The following is an 18,096-nucleotide window of genomic DNA, read 5'->3' as shown; positions in this document are numbered from 1 at the left end:
ACCTTTGATCTTGCAGTCATTCCTAGCATGAGATTCAGGTATCACAAATGAACAATTATTACTTGATAGAATGGAATTCAGAGACAATGGAGTCTAATGAAATGGGGCTTTGTTTTAAACAAAAGTGAAACCTTTTCTCCTAGTTGCATAGAGTTTGAAGCACATTAAAGAAATCAATTTATGATTTCACATCTCAAAAGCTCTTGCTAATGATCTTCTTTGACACACCAAGCAGAATTTGGAATGTTTGGAAAAGTAAATGCTATCTGGACTTGAAAACTTCTGTTACCGTTCTTTTCTTCACTCTCATTTTGGGGATTTCTCTTTTTTCCTCTTCCTCCAGGCTGTTCCACCTCCCAATTTTGAGATGCCAGTCTCTATCCCAGTGTCCAGCCACAACAGTTTGGTTTACAGCAACCCTGTCAGCTCGCTGGGAAACCCAAACCTTTTGCCACTGGCTCACCCTTCTCTGCAAAGGAATAGTATGTCTCCAGGTGTGACACATCGACCTCCAAGTGCAGGTAACGCAGGTACGTCCCAAAAATAATGTAAGGGTTAACAAATCATTGGAGGGAAAACTTTTGCAAAAGTCCCAGTCTTTTATCTATGAGATATATTTTGGTTGCTCATTTTCTGTCCCTTTATTGCTTAATTTTTATCCCCTAGAATGTCTTCTAAATGATAAAGCCTAAATCCTTTAGCATACATTTCAAAATATTTCATAATCTGCCATTTGTCGACTCAAACTTTCACTTGTCTTCTCCAGTGCCTATATTTTAATCACCCACTTTCTTAAATGAGATGTCACATATTCTATCTACATCCTTGTGCCTCTGATCCCCCGCCTCCTGCTTAAAATGTCATTTTCTGTCGCTGCTTCTGTGAACCCTTTCCCTATGTTATCTGATAGCATGTGTCCCATTTAGTTATCTGTTACTATGGTTAATTTTCATTTACTTATACAATAACTCATCCTGCAAAGGATTTAAGGTGGAAAGGAAATGAGATAGGATAGTATGATTTCTAAGAAGTAAGGAACAAAAACAGAGCTGAGTCAGAAGTGGAGCTGAGATCACATCACACACTCTCATATACTTACTCTATTTTGTCTCTACATGTCGAAGAGTTTAAGAATAAATTTGCATTGTCCTGGAGAAATGAAATGATTGCTGAGGAAAATCCTGGTCCATTCTTAGTACTCTGATCAAGCTAAATACCTTATACTGTTCTGCACTGTTTCTCTACTGGATTCAAAGAATCATCAAGAGATTCTTTATTTCCAAGTTCACAGTGGGAAACAATTAACTGTATACTGAATATAAGTAAGCCACTCCATATTTTTATAAGCAACATCAAAAATAATTGTATTTTAAACCACATGTAGCAAACCATCATATATTTGTGTCTTCTTTTTAAGAAAATATTCCATTGGAAATTTTTAATGGATCTTAAACACCTTTAACTGCAGTAAAAGCAGTTTATTGGTGGAAGAGTTTTTCTTTTATAAGCCTTGTAAGTCTTGAGTCTAGGGAATACATATAAAGGACTTCATTGTATAATTTTCTATGTCTTTAGTAGTTTAAGATTTTCATACCAATTTTTAGTAATCATGTATTTCTTTCAAATCATATTCAAATACATTTCAATTTCTTATTCCACAAACTCAAGTTCATTTTTTAAATTTGATACTTTGTTTCCAAAACAGTATTTGAGGGGAAATAAAATATTTTTTGTAAAATGTAATGGATATTTCCTCTTAATTCCAAAACCTGAGCCAAGTAATAATAATAAAATATCACTTCAAAGCAATTAGAAAATGATGATGATATTCTTACTATTTTTGCTATCATATTTATTAAAATCTAGAAGCAAATACTATATTCATCATCTTATTGAAAGGTTCCAACTCTCATAAATTAGCAACGAATAAACATGTATTTCTAAATTTCTAGCAGTCAAAACTCATTGTGTCAGTAAAATTCAAGTAGAAAGTGTGAGTAAATTTATGACATCAAAAGTATGAACAATTATCATGATACAAAATTGATGGCATATATTTTTTGGTAAATATATATAGAAAAACAGGCTTCAGCTATGAAGTTTTCAGAGCATGTAGAACTTTAGACCAAAAATTCCCTTTATTTCTCCTTTATATTTCTTCTTTATATGAAGCCTCTGCTTAGAAAATAACAGAAATATAGAGACTCTTCAGTCTGTGTTTTAAAATGTAATCTTTCCTAGGGAAAAAAAGATTCTGCAAAATGTCAATGATTGAATGTATTTTTAACATTTGAGCACAGCATGTCACAGTAAAACAAATGTCAGCCATCTGACTAAGGTAGTACTTTACAAGTTTATGACTCTCTAGAGAGGACAAATACTGTGTTGCTAAAGGTAAAGCATTTTGTTCTGTGGGCCTTTAGCCTTTCTCCTTTTGATTTTCCTTTTCATCCACAGGTGGTCTTATGGGTGGAGACCTCACATCCGGTGCAGGCACCAGTGCAGGTAAGCAGACATCTGTACTGGGTCATTGTCCTGAGTTCTGCTAGATGATTTCCAGGAACTAAGCCATCTGAACAGAGTAAGGTTGAGAAGTCTGTGAGAGGCATGCAAAAATGGTCCCAAGAATTTCTAAAGGCCTTTTTGAAGCAGAAGTGTGTGGTTAAACAGTAACTTAGAAGAAAACTATTAACTGGGACCTTCCTTAATAAAACTTCAGCTGGTTTGTAGAGAATTGAGTGCTCTGATCAAATTAACTCAACCACAGAAACTTATCCTAAACATAGAGTACATTTAGAAAACCAGATGTTGTGTGTTCTCTGTTAATCATTTCATATTAAATGTGAATCATTTTCTACCCAAAGAAGTCCTAACGTTCTATACATTTCCAAGAGAAAGTACACAAAGAGACAGAGAGTAAAATCTTGTAACTAGTCAGTGATACTGGTAATGTAAAACCACATTTGCCATGGAAATGAGCTTTCAGAGAATGCCAATATAATATAACCCCCCAAAAGACATTAAATGCATTTAAACTCTTTAACATCTTACACAATGGACAATTGTCTCATCATATTTCTCTAGATTTTCATATTTTTCTTAATACTGCAATCATCGAGATATTGGTGTCATTTTCAATGCAGTAGCAAGATAGTACCGTACTTTTAAATGCCAACTGTAGTTCACTACTAGTATAACAAGTAACCATGGCAATTTCTGCAGCTGGAACACACTATACATCTAAAATAGTAGGAGGCAAGCATGGAAGACACAGGGTTATGTTTGAAATGTCAGAAAATTTCAACTTTATTGAAATATCCACGGGCAGCCTAATTAAAACATTTTGCCAGGGTCAAATATAATAGCCTGCTATTTATAAGAAAGGAGATAAGGAAAATTGACATACAAAAACAATTTTTATAAATATATCTATTTGGGTTTAGTGTTTCTCATTTCTGGATATTGGCTCTTCATTACCAGAGTAAGTGATGAAGAAAAAGTATATTATAGCATCATAAATTAACAAACTGGGTGAATAACATTAGTTTCTTACATAGTACCTCTTTTGAAAATTAAGTAGTAAAATTAGTGAATTAACTCAATTATAGTATCTTGCTGGATACTGAAATGAAGTATTTGCTTGTCCTATCTCTCCCTAAAACTACTTGGTAGTTTGTAGCCTCAAAATTAGAGAACAAATACAGACCCATATCTCCTGAATTCAAGTCATTGCCAAACACTATGTAAAGACAATGGTAAGGGCTAATAATTGCATAGTCACATAGACTAAAGTGTCAATGAAGAAAGATAGATGTTATGAGCTTTTATCTAATATCCAACTGTTTTTCAGTTGAAAGGAAAGTTGTTAAAACTTTTTTTTAAAAAAATGTTGAGGGGGCTGAGAATGTGGCTTAGTGGTTGAGTACTTACTTGCTTAGCATGCATGAAGCCCTCGGTTCAATTCCTCCTCAGTGCCACATAAGCAGAAAAAGCCAGAAGTGGCATTGTGGCCCAAGTGGTAGGTAGAATGCTAGCCTTGAACAAAAAGAAGACAGGGACACTGATCAGGCCCTAAGTTCAAGCCCCAGGACTGGCAAAAATAATGTGGAGGGAAACATTGGCTACTCAACTTTGACGAAAGAAGGGATTTGCTACTGAACAGTGGTAAGGATGCGTTAGAATCCTGTACAGAAAATAAAAAGTGTTTGGTGCTTAATTCTGCTGTCATTGTCAATTCCTGACAGACTGCTAAGTTTGAAAAGCATAAGGACATGGAAAATTTGCCACATACACACTAGGGCATTTTCAATTAAAAATAAAATCTTAGGCATCTAACAAATACATCCTACTCCAGGATCTCTGCCCTGGGCATAAAACCCTCCAAATTGATTATAGCAAACATTATAACCTAAGGATAGCCTAAAACATGAGCATATCATCTTCATATATTCTATATTGTCATGTAAACAACACTTACATGGTTTCTAAAAATAGAGGAAAAAGCTCTAACTCTTGTACCCAGGAACACCTGTCACAGATGCTTCTTAGCCTTCATCTTAGCTGTTGTGTCCCTGCCATAAACTCTTCCAGCCAATATCATATGTCAAAGTCAAATATATTTTTGCTGATGTCAGAGAATCACATAACACCAGAGGGAAAGAAAGCCAGAATGTCTTTGCATTAAAAAAGAACAACCTAAAGCAAAGTAACCAAAAGATACCTTCACATTTTTCAGTATTATCATTGAAATTGAAAGTGGCACTGTGTTTCACATGGTATACTGCTAGTCTTGAGCTGAAGATCTCAGGGACAGCACCCACGCCCAGAGTTCAAGCCACACCACCAACCAAATAATAATAATAATAATAATAATAATAATAATAATAATTGAAGTTCAGTGTTTCAGATTTCAAGACTGCAGTGACGAGACACTACATAATAAGTAAGATAGTCTCATAGAAGGAAGGAAGGAAGTCAATTGTGACTAATAAATATGAAAATGCCAAAAGGCTTAAGAAATTCTTTTTTTTTTAGCTCAGTTTGATTGTAAAGTATAGCATCTTTCCTACCCAATCCCTGAATCATTCTTCTCCTACATCTCATCAATAAGTGTTGCAGCTTCTCTTCCAGCATTTCAATGGTTAAATGAAGGTAAGAGTTTCAAGGGCTTTTCTGCCTGGCCTGGCTTTGAACTGTGGTTCTTAGACCTCAGCCTCCTGAATAAGCTAGGATTACAGGCATGAACCACCAGCTATGGACTTATTATTTGATTTTTTATTTGACTTTTCTTTGATATGAATTTGAGAAAACCATATAGGTTTTGTATTTTTCAAATCTATTCCTCCTTCTCCATCCTCATCCCATTGCCCTGGTTGAGACTTCCAGCAGTGCTCTGCCATGATTTCCAGGGTGGCCTACTTATCTGTCTGTGTCCCTTTGCATTCCATTCTTGTCTCCCTGTGACAGATTGGCCTACTCAAAACCTTAGTGACCAAATTGTAAGTCAGAGAATTGAGAATGAGAATAGAATTAAACACCAAAATCTTCATACTTTCCTTACTGCTCTTTGTAATGAACCATGAACCTGTTATCTCTAGACCATTCCTACGCCTCCATCTTAGATTCTTTGCTGCTATTCAGGGACCTATGCTCCAATACTCCTAAGAGAAAACATTGGAATAGCTCGTACAAAGTAACTCATTCATTCTCATAGCAGTCTTGTAAAGCAGAGGCTCCCATAATGCCATGTCTATGCAGGTAAACTGAAGGAGGGAAGATTAGATCATTGTCAGATGTACCCAGGCAGCCTAACTCCCAACCTGTGATCCAAGGTCTCTAGCCTTACCTACCCATTCCTAACATTGCATGTCCTCTCGTGGTTTGTGCTACTTTGCTCTTTTGTCATTGCTTATAAATCAGTTCAGCCATTCAGGAAATCCTTTCCTGACACTTGCTACTGTGCTACTGTGGCAACTGTGCTGACATTATGTATCTTTTTGTACAATAATTTCAGTCTCTGGACACATCCTACCTGGACAGTCAGTACTCCAGGAGCAAACTATTCCTCAGCTCAACAGAGAAGACTTAACATACAGTAAATATTCAGTAAATGTTTATTAGCTGTGTCTTCTCAACATAAAAGTTTAATAGTTTTGATGTAACATAGAAGATATTTTTGAATATGTAACATTTAAACACCTAATTTGATATGAAGTTTATTATTCTGATGCTATATACAAGTTAATCTCTCATTGCTTTCATCAAATGACTGAGCACCACTGGCCTGTAAAATGAGATATTATTAAATCTCGAGCTAATGTGTAGCAGTATATAAAATATGGGTTGGTAGTTCAGATCTTCACAAATTGCCTCTTAAAACAATGAACCTCTTTTCTAATTATCACTCAAGAGAAAAATAATTGCAAAGATGATGGCAAATCATAAAAGAGGTAACAAAGTTGGCATGTCTGCAATCCCTAGTTATACAGAAGGCTGCAGCCTGGAGGATCATAGTTTAAGGCCAGCCCAAACAGAAAAGAAAGCTAGATCCCATCCCCAAAATAATCAGCAAAAAGCAGGAAGAGTATGTTTCAAATGTTGGAGTATCAAAAAGCAAGCAAGCCAAATAAGATCATAATGCTGAGTTCAAATCCCAGTACCATAAAATGGGGGGAAGGGAGGATAGAGAAAGTAAAATGTAACAAGATAACAAGGTGAGATTGCAGTCTTTGAATTGGAATAAGAGATATGTTAAGCAAGTCATTGTAACACATTAGTATATATAACAGTTTCTGTTATTCTATTAATCTTTTTCCTCAATTACTGAATTAAAAAGGCACTACCATTAAAACTGTATTTGTCACATCTCTATATGCTTAACATGCTAATCTGCTTGGTTATTGATGACCATACGATTAAGTTCAGTTGAGATTTTGTAATCATTACATTTAATGGAAATACCCATTTGTATTTATATGTACTATGCTATTGATGGGGTAGAAAGTACCAGTGTGCCAAGAACTTACTGATTCATGGTTGAGAGAGGGGGTGGAAAAAGAGAGCAAAGCCTTTAGGAATCACTGAAATTTTAAGAGAGTTTTATCACTACAATAGCTATTTGGCAATAAAGCAAGATATTTATGTATATTGGTTAATAATTTTAATTGGCATTTATTGTAAATTAGATCTAATTTTATAGGAAAAGAAACTAACAGCTGTTTCTTTATTTTGATTGTTAATTGTTTACTATTTTATGCATTTGGTTGTCAAGCATTGTCACTTCTGGAATGCCTAATTTATATCAGCTAACTACATGGAGACTTGATGGTGGCAGTATACTGCCATGAATAAATATTGAAAGGCAAATAAGTATACCTGAAAAGACTTCATCTAGAAAGATCTTATCTCATGATTTAGTAGCTTTTTACCTGGTTCTCACGTAGTGAATAAGACACAAATATCTTTAGAATCCACAACAATGTATTTTCATCACACATCCATAAGCCGTTATTTACAGTGTGGTAACTCCAGCAGTGAAAGAATCATTTCACATATTATAATGTATAACTAAGTGGAAAGGTACTCTACAAATTGAGGCATTCAGCCTGTCAAGGATGACTTCATCAGTCAAAATACCTCTCTACATTTCTCACTCAGTGATTAAAAATATGCATGAAGCCGGGTGCTAGTGGCTCATATCTATAATCCTAGCTTCTCAGGTGACTGAAATCTGGAGGATTCTGGTTCAAGACCAGTCCAGACAGAAAAGTCTGCTAGACTTTATTTTCTGAATAACTAACCAAACATGGGACTGAAGGTGTGGTTGTTTAAATAGTAGAGCACCAGTCAAATAAGTAAGAAAGCTGAGCAAGTAAGAGAAGGCCCTGAGTTCAAATCCCATGGTTAAAAAGTTCAATCTAGAAAGATCTGCTTTAGTAACTCAGCAGTTTTGATGTTTACTACAAACATTCCAGAGAAGGAGCATGTCATTTAGTAACTATTTTAAAACAAGAAAACGAATCATTATAGCATGAATATATAAATCTTATATTACTTTAAACAAAATTAAGTAACAAATGAAACAAACCTAGATTAAGAGTTGGATTTGGTTATAAAAGTATTATTCTGTTACTGTGTATTGTCTTGAATTTATTCTCAGTTTTACCTGGGAAGTTCACAGGAAGCATAAATAAAGATCCAACACCATAGCTTTATCCCTATGGTTTATGAAATGAAGTAACAATGGTATTTTTAATCTAAACCAAAGTTATCAAGATTTTTTCAAGGAGAAAAGAATTACTTAATCCTTTAATTGGATGATCTATAGCAAACAATACATAGCCACTACCAGGAAAATCAGTGTTCATCTCCCATCTATCTGCAAGACATAACTGGTTACAGATAAAGCAATTGTGTACTGACTCCTTCTATAGAGCTGATAACAGTGTGGATAAGACAGGTCACAGGGAAGACAGATTAAAAATGCTGTCAGGTAACAGATAACTCAGAATTCGCTGAAATCTGCACTCATTTCCTTAGGTTTCACTTAATACATAAGGAGTTTCATTTCCAGAGGGCATTCAAAGGAAAGCTTCCAAGCTATAATCCCTGGGTTATCATATTTCTGACCCCTAAACTGTTTATTTTTGTTTTTATGGGATAAAATCTCTCTGTGTGGCCAGGCAAACCCATGCATTCATGTGATCTCACTTCATCTTCCCTAATATCTGAGACTACAAGCCTGAACCACTATTGCCAGCTGTCAATTATATTCAATAAAGCAATATGAAAATTATCTTCTTCATTTATACATCATGGATTTACTGAGCATGACTGATTAGCAAAACATTGGTCATTTTAGTGGCAAAATCAAGAAACAAAAATTCTATTCTCCCTAAATATTACTTTTATGCAAAAAAATATTTGTTTTATTTTTTGTAACAACCTTTCTTTTTCTTGGTAAATTATAGAATTCTTTCTTCCCTATTTTTGGCATCACCATTTGATTTTATTTGGAGATAATACAGACAAGCAAGCTTTTTTCAGAATCGTCTGTAATATGAAAAATGTGTGTAAGTAGCCAACTGATGCTGAAGGAGGGATGTGGTTAAAAATCCCCTCCTCTGGAAATCCAATTTTTTGTTTTTTTTTACCTACCAGGGGCTTTTTCACTTGAGGCTTTAAGGCTGCTCACCAAGCGTATAATTTGCTACTTTTAGATAAACTTTCTTCAGTCACTTAAATTTTTCAGTTAAACTTACATAGTGTATTTCAGTGAAATTTCAATTCAATGAGTGTAGATAGTCAGGATGTCGTCTGTTTAAATAGTCATTAGCTACAATTAACTAAGGAAATGACTCTTAGTACTAATACCAAACAATATGGTGAAAAACTATAAAATCATGGTGAAAACAAATTTTTCTCAGGCTTTAATTTAGAAAAATATTCCCTTAATAAGTATTCAGAATAACAGATTCACTTAGGAATGTATGAAATACATAAGCCACTTCACAAGTGACTGTGTCTGCACAAAGTCGGTGATATTTACTTTGCAAGAGTATTACAGAATGGCATTGATTATGTTGGGTTTGGTCATTCATGTTTATTACCCCAGCACTTGAGAGGCTAAGACGGTCATATTGACAGTTCGTGGCTAGCTTGGGTTATATAGTAAGACCCTGTCTCAAAACAAAAAGAAATTGTACAAGATAAGATAAAGCATCTAACACAGTTGTGCCCTAGAGTAAGTGCCCCTGAGAAAATATTAGCTAAAACCAGAAAAAAGTGTAGTTATTGCAGTTACAGTAATATGTATTAAATGTACATTGAGCACATTTAGGAGTGTGCACAGAGACGTTCAACATGGCATCTATGCTAGCGGACGGGGGGAGGGAAACGACTACATTAATAACGCTGATGCAGAATGTGACAGCAGCTCAGCTCAGTGCAACACATTTCACTTTGAACATTATGAACTTCTGATATGTTTGAGGCAGTTGTGTAAATGTTAAAACCACAAGTAATTATTCTTTCTCTTCTGTCACGTTCTCTCTAATTTGTACTGTCTCAATATTTTTGTTTATAAAAATGACTGAAAGAATCAGGGATTGTGTCAATAATGAAGACACCCCCTCATTTTTAGCAGAGACAGCCCCAAAATTGCAAGAAGTGAACAATTAAATGAGTCATAAATCTATCATTCATTGTTAAGTGGATTTTTTTAAGATAGTAAGGCTCAATATCATTTTTAAAGTGCAATTAAAAGCTATCCCTTAAATAAATCAGTAGAGAGGGTGAGCCTTTGTTCCCTGGAAACATCAGACTGTCCATTTCTTCTTTATTTACAAATGGAGAAAATTTTTTAGGGAAAGAAATGTGGAGAAGTATGCCAAATCTCAAACATCTGCCTTCTGTAATGGTTCAGTGGAAATCTGCATTTTACACTCATGTCAAAGCTCCCCTGCTTGCCAACAGAGTGATCAGTCTTATCACAGAAGTCAGAAGTCACTAAGGCCTTATTGCTTTATTTATCAAAAGTTGGGTGCTAATGCCCAATCCAATTGACTACTAGGACAAGTGAGAGAGGAGTTTGCCAACACAAACTAATGTTTGGTATTAGTCTTCAATCTTTGGAAAGTAAAAATTATTTGCTTCTGCTTCATAATCTAAAGCTCATAGCATGTACAATATGTCCAAAGTTCAAAATCCAGTCATCAGATAGACGGGCAATTTCACAAAAGATCACTGACAAACAATCCAAGAAACATTTGAGGCAAGTAAGTTAGAAGAGAAGTCCATAAAGCCCTGTCAATCATCAGGGGACATGGTCAGATAGAAGACTTGAGTGGCTTTCTAGACTGTCTGCTGTTCCCAAACTGGCACATCTAAGAATAGTTTTGGCTTTGTTATGTTTTGGGGTATTTTTCTAAGAACAAAAAAAGTAGAGATGTTTCACAGGAATTTCTTCATTATATGCACTATTGTATTTTTCCTCTAAGAAACCCTCAAGAAGAGTGGACAACTGGTTTTGTATGTAAAACTCTGTAATCAGGGAGGGGGAGGGGGAAATGAGAGAGGAGCTAACAAATTGTACAAGAAATGTACCCACTGCCTTACTTATGAAACTGTAACCCCTCTGTACCTCACTTTGACAATAAATAAATAATTATTCGGGAAAAAAAATGAAATCTGTTATCAGGGGGTCTTTAGTGAGCTAAGAATCAGAGATCTGATTCCCATTCTCTATTACATATTTGAAATTTTCATCATTCCAAGATTCCTGACCTCCCAATGTTTTGAGTTTGTCTTTTCTCTTAGAGCCCCCCCCCCCCATGAAAATGATTCCCTTTTCCACAGAGAAAGAGAGGGGGAGAAGGCAAGGCACGGCACATTGTCATTCATAACTGTTGAGTAACAGTTTTCAGTTCTGCTGACAAGGTTTCAGGAACTTAAGGTATACATCGTGAATACAGGATTGCAGTCTAGGAGGGAGAGTCACATCATTCTACCAAAAGAATAGTTGTGAATATCATTTTCAGTAAACTAGAGTGTATATGAGCAATTTGTACAATTTAAGGTCATTTTCTTTGCAAAGGTGTATGATGATTTGAGGCACAAAATATCATCCTAATTAAAAACTAACTTGTAATCTTAAAACTTTTTGAGTCACTTGTGAAATTTTCTGATAAATGGCAGCATTATTATATATGCAACATCTTATATTTAACAATTCAAATACTGAAACTATTTTTTTAATTCTAATAAAAGAAATATGAGATCTGGCAGCTCAGTGGTAGAGTATGTGCTTAGGTATGTGAGATCACAGGTTTAATCACCACCACCAAAACACACACACACACACACACACACACACACACACACACACACGAACACACACACATCTCAGTGGGAAAAACATTTGATGAAATAAAAGCAAGAAATCAATAAGTGAAAGATATAGCTGGCATTCATCTTAATGCTTTTGCTCTAAACTCCCTCAAACCAGATACTCAAATCACTTTCAGGTATTAGAGGCTGTTTTTCAGATAAAAACATAATGTATACCATAAAATACTAATTTTTTTCTATCATTGAATGTTCTGATCGAAATGGTCTTTGATAGTAAATAGATAAACATATTTACCCTCTGCATTTGTAGTCATAAGAAGATTGTTAACTAAAATTTTATACAATCTTCTTTTAAAGGTAAATGTAGCCAGGGGCTGGTGGCTCACATTTATAACCTTAGATACTCAGGAGGCTGAAGTCTGAGGATTGGGATTGAAAGTCAGCCTGAGTAGGAAAGTCCATGCATTCATCTCCAGTTAACCACCATAAAGCCAGGAGTGAAGCTGCGATTCACGTGATACAGTACACAGTTTGAGCAAAAAAAGCTCATGGATAGCACCCTGACCCTGAGTTCAAACCCCAGGATGCCCCTCTTCCCCTAAAATAGCTACTCTGATATTTAGTGTATTTTACCCGGCATTTCATATTTATTTGTTTACCTAATTATTTTCCATATTTTATTAGCATCAATTAGTTGTAGAAGGGGTTTTTATTTTGACAGGTCTATACTTGAACAAAATGTCTCCTGTTCTCATTGACTCTTCTGTCACTTTCCCTTATCCTCCACCTCTTCTCAAACCAATTCCAACCAACTTCAGTTTCCCATTTCATTCACATGCATGAATTATTTCCTAATTATTTAAAATATTTATTGTGGATATTTGTCCAATAGGCCAGAATATTGTTTGATACATCATTGTTCTGCCTGTCTTTATAGGCTCAGTGTATTCGGAACTAGTGTGACTGAACTGTGTTGTTTAGCATCATTTTGTTTATGTTGTTTTGATTGAACCTAGGGCCTCAAGATAGGCAAGTACTCTTTCATGAACTTCAACCCCAGCTGCCATCTTACTATTTAAGACTCGCAAGTTGACTGGGGAAAGTGTCCTTCAAACTTCTGAAACACTTGCCCTTTTTTTTTAATTAAATTTTTATTGTCAAACTGAGGTACAGAGAGGTTACAGTTTCATATGTTAAGCATTAGATACATTTCTTGTATCCAGTGTACTGTTTGTATCCACTTGTACTGTTTGTTACCTTCTCCCTCATTCCCCCCTTCCTCCTCCCCCTTTCCCTTTCACCCCCATGAGTTGTTCAGTTCATTTACACCAAACAGGTTTGCAAATATTGCTTTTGTAGTTATTTGTCTTTTTTACCCTGTGTCTCTCGATTTTGGCATTCCCTTTCTATTTCCTAGTTCTAATACCAGTATTAACGGTTTCCAATGTACTCAGATAAGATACAGAGATAGTGCAGGTACAACCACAGGAAGGGGATACAAGAGGATCATCAATAATAGAAGCTACGGTTTCATATCGCATGTTGAAAGTAATTACAACAGTGATATAACAGTCATTTCCATAACATGGAGTTAATTTCACTTAGCATCATCTTATGTGTTCATAAGGGTATAGCTATTGGGCTCTTGTGATCCTCTGCTGTGACTAGCCTAAACCTGTGCTAATTATTCCCTATGAGGGAGACCATAGAGTCCATGTAAAACACTTACCTTTAGGAGAAGCTTCAGTCTCCTGCTCTGGTCTCAACCATCCTTAATTTCATGTCTTCTTTGTAGTCATGTAATATTAGAATGAGACCAAACACAGAAGGCTTTCAAATCTCACAACATGATCAGTTTTGAGGAGCAGTGCAGTGTACTTTAGGACATTGACACATTGCTTGAGTTTATTTTTGCATCTACCAGCTGATGACTCTTTGACAGTGACTTAAAGGGCCTCTCTGAGGTTCATATTTTTCCTTGGTGACACAGATACTTTTAGTATCCCTCAGAGTTATCCTTCTGAGCACTAAAGTTCTTTTTGTGCCTATGTCTAATATCAAATGCTTATATAGCAGTTAGTTTGGAGTACAGTTTGGGACAGATAATACATATACATAGTATTGTAAATATCATTAATAAATAATAATATGTAATGCTTTCTATTATTCATGTTATCACTCTGTGTGATAAAGTTGACAAAGTTGAACTCAGGTGATAGATTATTTAAGCATCTGTGATTCTAACTACTTTTAGCCTTCTCTCACATAATGAAATAATTTTTATACTGAGGAGAAGAAAGATCCATGGGATGAAAGGAACTTTAGTATAGAGACATCATAGATAAAACTCAAATTTACCCAGTTTGGCCTGCTTTGTCCCCAGTGACTGACTGCCATGTAAATCTTTTCATATCTGCTGCCCCATTCCAACTCTATGTGTGTCCTTTAGCAGATGCATCCTTACTCGCTAGGCAAGTGCTCTATTTCAACCACACCTCTAGCCCTTTTGTCCCAGTTATTTTTGAGATTAGGGTCTTATTTTTGCCAAGGCAGGCTTGAACCACAACCCTATCTCAGCTTCCTGTCGTATCTTGAATGACAGTTGCACACTACCACACCCAGCTTTTTCTGTTGAGATAGGGTTTTATGAACTTTTTGTCCAGTCTGGTTTTGAACAGAGATCTTCCCAATCTTCACTTCTCATGTAGCTAGAGTTACAAATGTGAGCCACTGGTACCTAGCCCCGCTTCTTCTCTCTTTCTTTCTTAGAGGTATTGAGTTTGAATTGAGAGCCTCAAACTTCCTAAATGGGGACTCATATCACTGAGCCACCCTTCTATCCCTGATTTTGCTGGTTATTTTTTCCAATGGAGTCACATTTCCTGCCTGGTTGTATGCTTGGGTGCCGTTGACTTATATTAAACTTCCCATTAGCTAGGATAACAGACAAACACCACCATGCCTGGTTCTTTATTGAGAAGAGGTCTCAGGAATATTTTTCTTCCTGGGCTGGCGTCAAACTGCCAACAATTTCAGTCTCTTATATATAGACATGAGCCAATGGTGCTTGGCCCTATTCTCTCTTGTCATTCTCCCACCATTCTTTTTCCTAGGATAGCATGCTGCTTGCCTTTTGAGGAAAAGTTCCGTATTAGTAAATTGTTGTGGAGAAGTATCTTGACAAAAACTGTGGCACTAAAAATTTGTCAATGTGAAAGAATCTGGGCCATGTTAAAGTTTTCATTTTCATGGGGGAAAATTTCTGCCTTATTTGATGCTCCCACTTGTAGGTGGCTAAGATAATGTGCTGTACAATGATTAATAGATATGACAGGCAAAAAAAAGGCTCACTGAACACTCTATAAACAAATTTAGTAGGTGAGCACTTTCATGAAAAGCTGATGTTATATTATCTGCTTGGTAAGCAGTTTGTCTCAGTCATTTACATGGCTACCAATGTACCGTCATTACTGAGCAGAATTTTTTTCTCAAGTAGCATAAAGAGGAGAGACTCACAATTATTAAATTGTTCAACTCATTACATTTTCAGTTCTCACTTCATATTTTTCCAGTGACTAAACTTTTGGTGCTATTCTGAATAATTCCTGATTTTCTAGCATTTTTATATGTTTCTCAAGCACTCAGAAACATTTAAAGAACAAGTAGTTGTTCGGTGTCACAGCCTCTAATTTCAGCAGAGGCTTAGGGGAGAGTGAGTTCAGTGTGGGTTAAAGTCATCTGAAAGGCATCATGAAAGCTTTGGGACCATGGCTGATCCTTAAAGGACAAATGTGAATTAAACAGGAAAGTGAACACTGGCAGTTATTGAACTGTTAGAGCAAAGACTCGGGTGTATTCAAAGGACCATAGGCCTGTCCATAGCATTGGAAATTAGGTTAGTTAGATAGAGTGGGTCAACTATAGACAACTCTGAGAGCTAAGCAGGGCATTGACCCAACTGTGTTAAACAGTAATGACAAAAGGAACCCACTGGAAGTGACAGTTTAGAAAGATTTCACTGGTAGGTTGGTCAGTGTCACACATATGCACAAAAGTTTGAATATATCTTCAAGAAGCTCAGACCCTCCTCTAGTGCTTCTTAGGGCTTTAGGAAAAGGGATTTGACTAGATTCAAGAAGACCAAGTAAGGTAATATTGAGAGATATAGTTGTCAGAGACAAAATTCTCTAGCAGAATAATAGCAGTGGTGATAGGAACAAGAAGATTTGGTATCTTTTTGGCTATAAAAGATAGAAAAAGAGGAGGAAATGGTCAATGTTAGCAGACTATGGGATTAAAGAAAATATTTTGGTGATGAAAGAATTCACCATGATTCCTCAAGAGCAGATTCAATTGTGTGCTCATTAATTATATGTTTAAGTTGAGTGGTGACGGCTCACGCCTATAATCTTAGCAACTCAAGCAACTGAGATGAGAGTATTGAGGTTCGAAGCTAGCATGAACAGGAAAGCCCAAGAGACTTATCTCCAATTAATCACCAAAAAAAAAAAAAAACTGAAAATGGAGCTGTGGTTCAAGTAGTAGAGAGATAGATTTGTGGAATAGTTCAGGGACAGAGCCCATACCCTGAGTTTAAGCTCCAGGGTTGATGTGCATGCATCCAAGCGCATGCGCATGTGTGTGCAAACACACACATACATAAATCACCTGTTTGTGTTTATAGGTGGAATTCTTAAAAAAGAATAAATAAACAAATGAAAAGATTCACAATGCCTAAACATTCAGATACAAAAGTTTTAGAGCTGTACACCCAAAGACAGTTACATGCTCTATTGAGTTCTGTGAGGCAAGGCAAAATGCCTTCCTCATAACATCTTATGCCAGGAATATGTTCTTTGAATTTACAGCTTCTTAAAATAGGAGTCAATAAAAAAAAGAAAAAAGAAGAAGAAAAAACAGCAAATGTTTGCAAGTTAACAGGAGAGAAATAATTTCTCCTAACACCATATTTGAAATCCTGAATATTCACCCTAATTTTCATATGATTGTTGACAAACGCAAAACCCATAAAGTTAAATTCTGTTATCCTACCTAGAAGAAATACCATGAGCACTTACGTAGTTTTATGTGAAACAATATTTTCATCAGATGAAACTCTAAAAAGCTTCAATTGACTCCTAAAGTTTGGTTTGTGCCTCATTTTCTTACAATATATAATCAGGAAATGCATTCACTCATGCTTTATAATTTTTGTGCTTTTAAGTGGCTGGGAGACTGTGACATCGCCATAGTCACGTCTACATTGATAATTGTCCAAGGAGAGGATAATTTTAAAACATAGCATGAAGAAAGGCTGAATCTGTATATTAGAAGGCTGTTGGGAGGCAGTGTTTCCCACCTCCCAGACCCCTGAGTTTAAATTTGGCCATGCTCTCTGGTGAATTTATCTTAAGCTGGGACAGCAGCCTCCACACAGGCCGCAGCATTCTGAGTGAGGAGGAGGTTGCGGTCTCCCAGCCAGCTTAAATGCAGGCTCTTCTTAGCAGTAAACCACATGCATGTATTCATCATTGATTTCCAAATGATAGGTTTCTATATCACTGGTTTAGGATCCCGTCTTGCATTCCTGAATCTATATTATGCCAAAAGAATAACAATTTGGTGGCTGGAAACAGAAATGGTTATTATACGGCTCCAAAATGCTAGCTGGCCGAACATGCTAAAAACAGCAGAAATTCACTCGTAAAAAGCTGAATTTATTTGTTCTTAAAAATAACTCAAGGCTCTAAAAATATGAATTTAAGAAGTGTCATCATGGCTCAAAATATTTTACATACAGTGTGTGAACACTTTAAAATATGGAACTATTCTTCTAAAATGGCATCGTTTCCAAACAGCAGGAAATATTTCAGGAGCGAAACAGAATGCCTTTTAAATCTTTTTCTTTTTTTTCTTTTCTTTTTGTTTTTTGTTTTCAGGTATTTATTGGATGAAAACCCATGTATGTCTTTGTGTTTATATCTCCTTCCCTACTGTTCCCCCAAATTGTTCTTGGAAATACAGACACAAAGACATAGAATTGGAATTTGTAAGAGTTTACAGTAGAAAAATACTTTTTTTTTAATTTTCATAGGCCCCTATGAAGCATTTCTATCTTCTCACACTGGCCCAGTGCTTGTCATATCACAGGAAAGCACATTGGGTGAAATAGTTTTACTTCCTTTTAGCAAAATAACTCCTCCATGCAAACCAGTATCAGCATTTACTGAGCTAGGGTTTGAGTTTTTC

At 35.9% G+C, this 18,096-nt stretch overlaps 1 protein-coding gene across 14 annotated transcripts in view; it reads left to right on the top strand.

Moving 5' to 3' along the window:
• Positions 1–18,096, top strand: part of Mef2c (myocyte enhancer factor 2C) — a 173,607-nt gene that overhangs the window by 138,937 nt on the left and 16,574 nt on the right. For all 14 annotated transcript variants that reach the window (XM_048331422.1, XM_048331408.1, XM_048331420.1 and 11 more), the window contains 2 exons: positions 344–530; positions 2,458–2,505. In XM_048331422.1, the coding sequence (XP_048187379.1) occupies positions 344–530; positions 2,458–2,505 (235 nt within the window). The remainder of the gene's footprint in view (positions 1–343; positions 531–2,457; positions 2,506–18,096) is intronic.

Source organism: Perognathus longimembris, chromosome 22 (genome assembly GCF_023159225.1).
Source record: "Perognathus longimembris pacificus isolate PPM17 chromosome 22, ASM2315922v1, whole genome shotgun sequence".
NCBI classification, from domain to species: Eukaryota; Metazoa; Chordata; class Mammalia; order Rodentia; family Heteromyidae; genus Perognathus; species Perognathus longimembris.
Note: the sequence above shows the minus strand (reverse complement) of the source record. Positions and strands in the feature narration are given on the sequence as shown.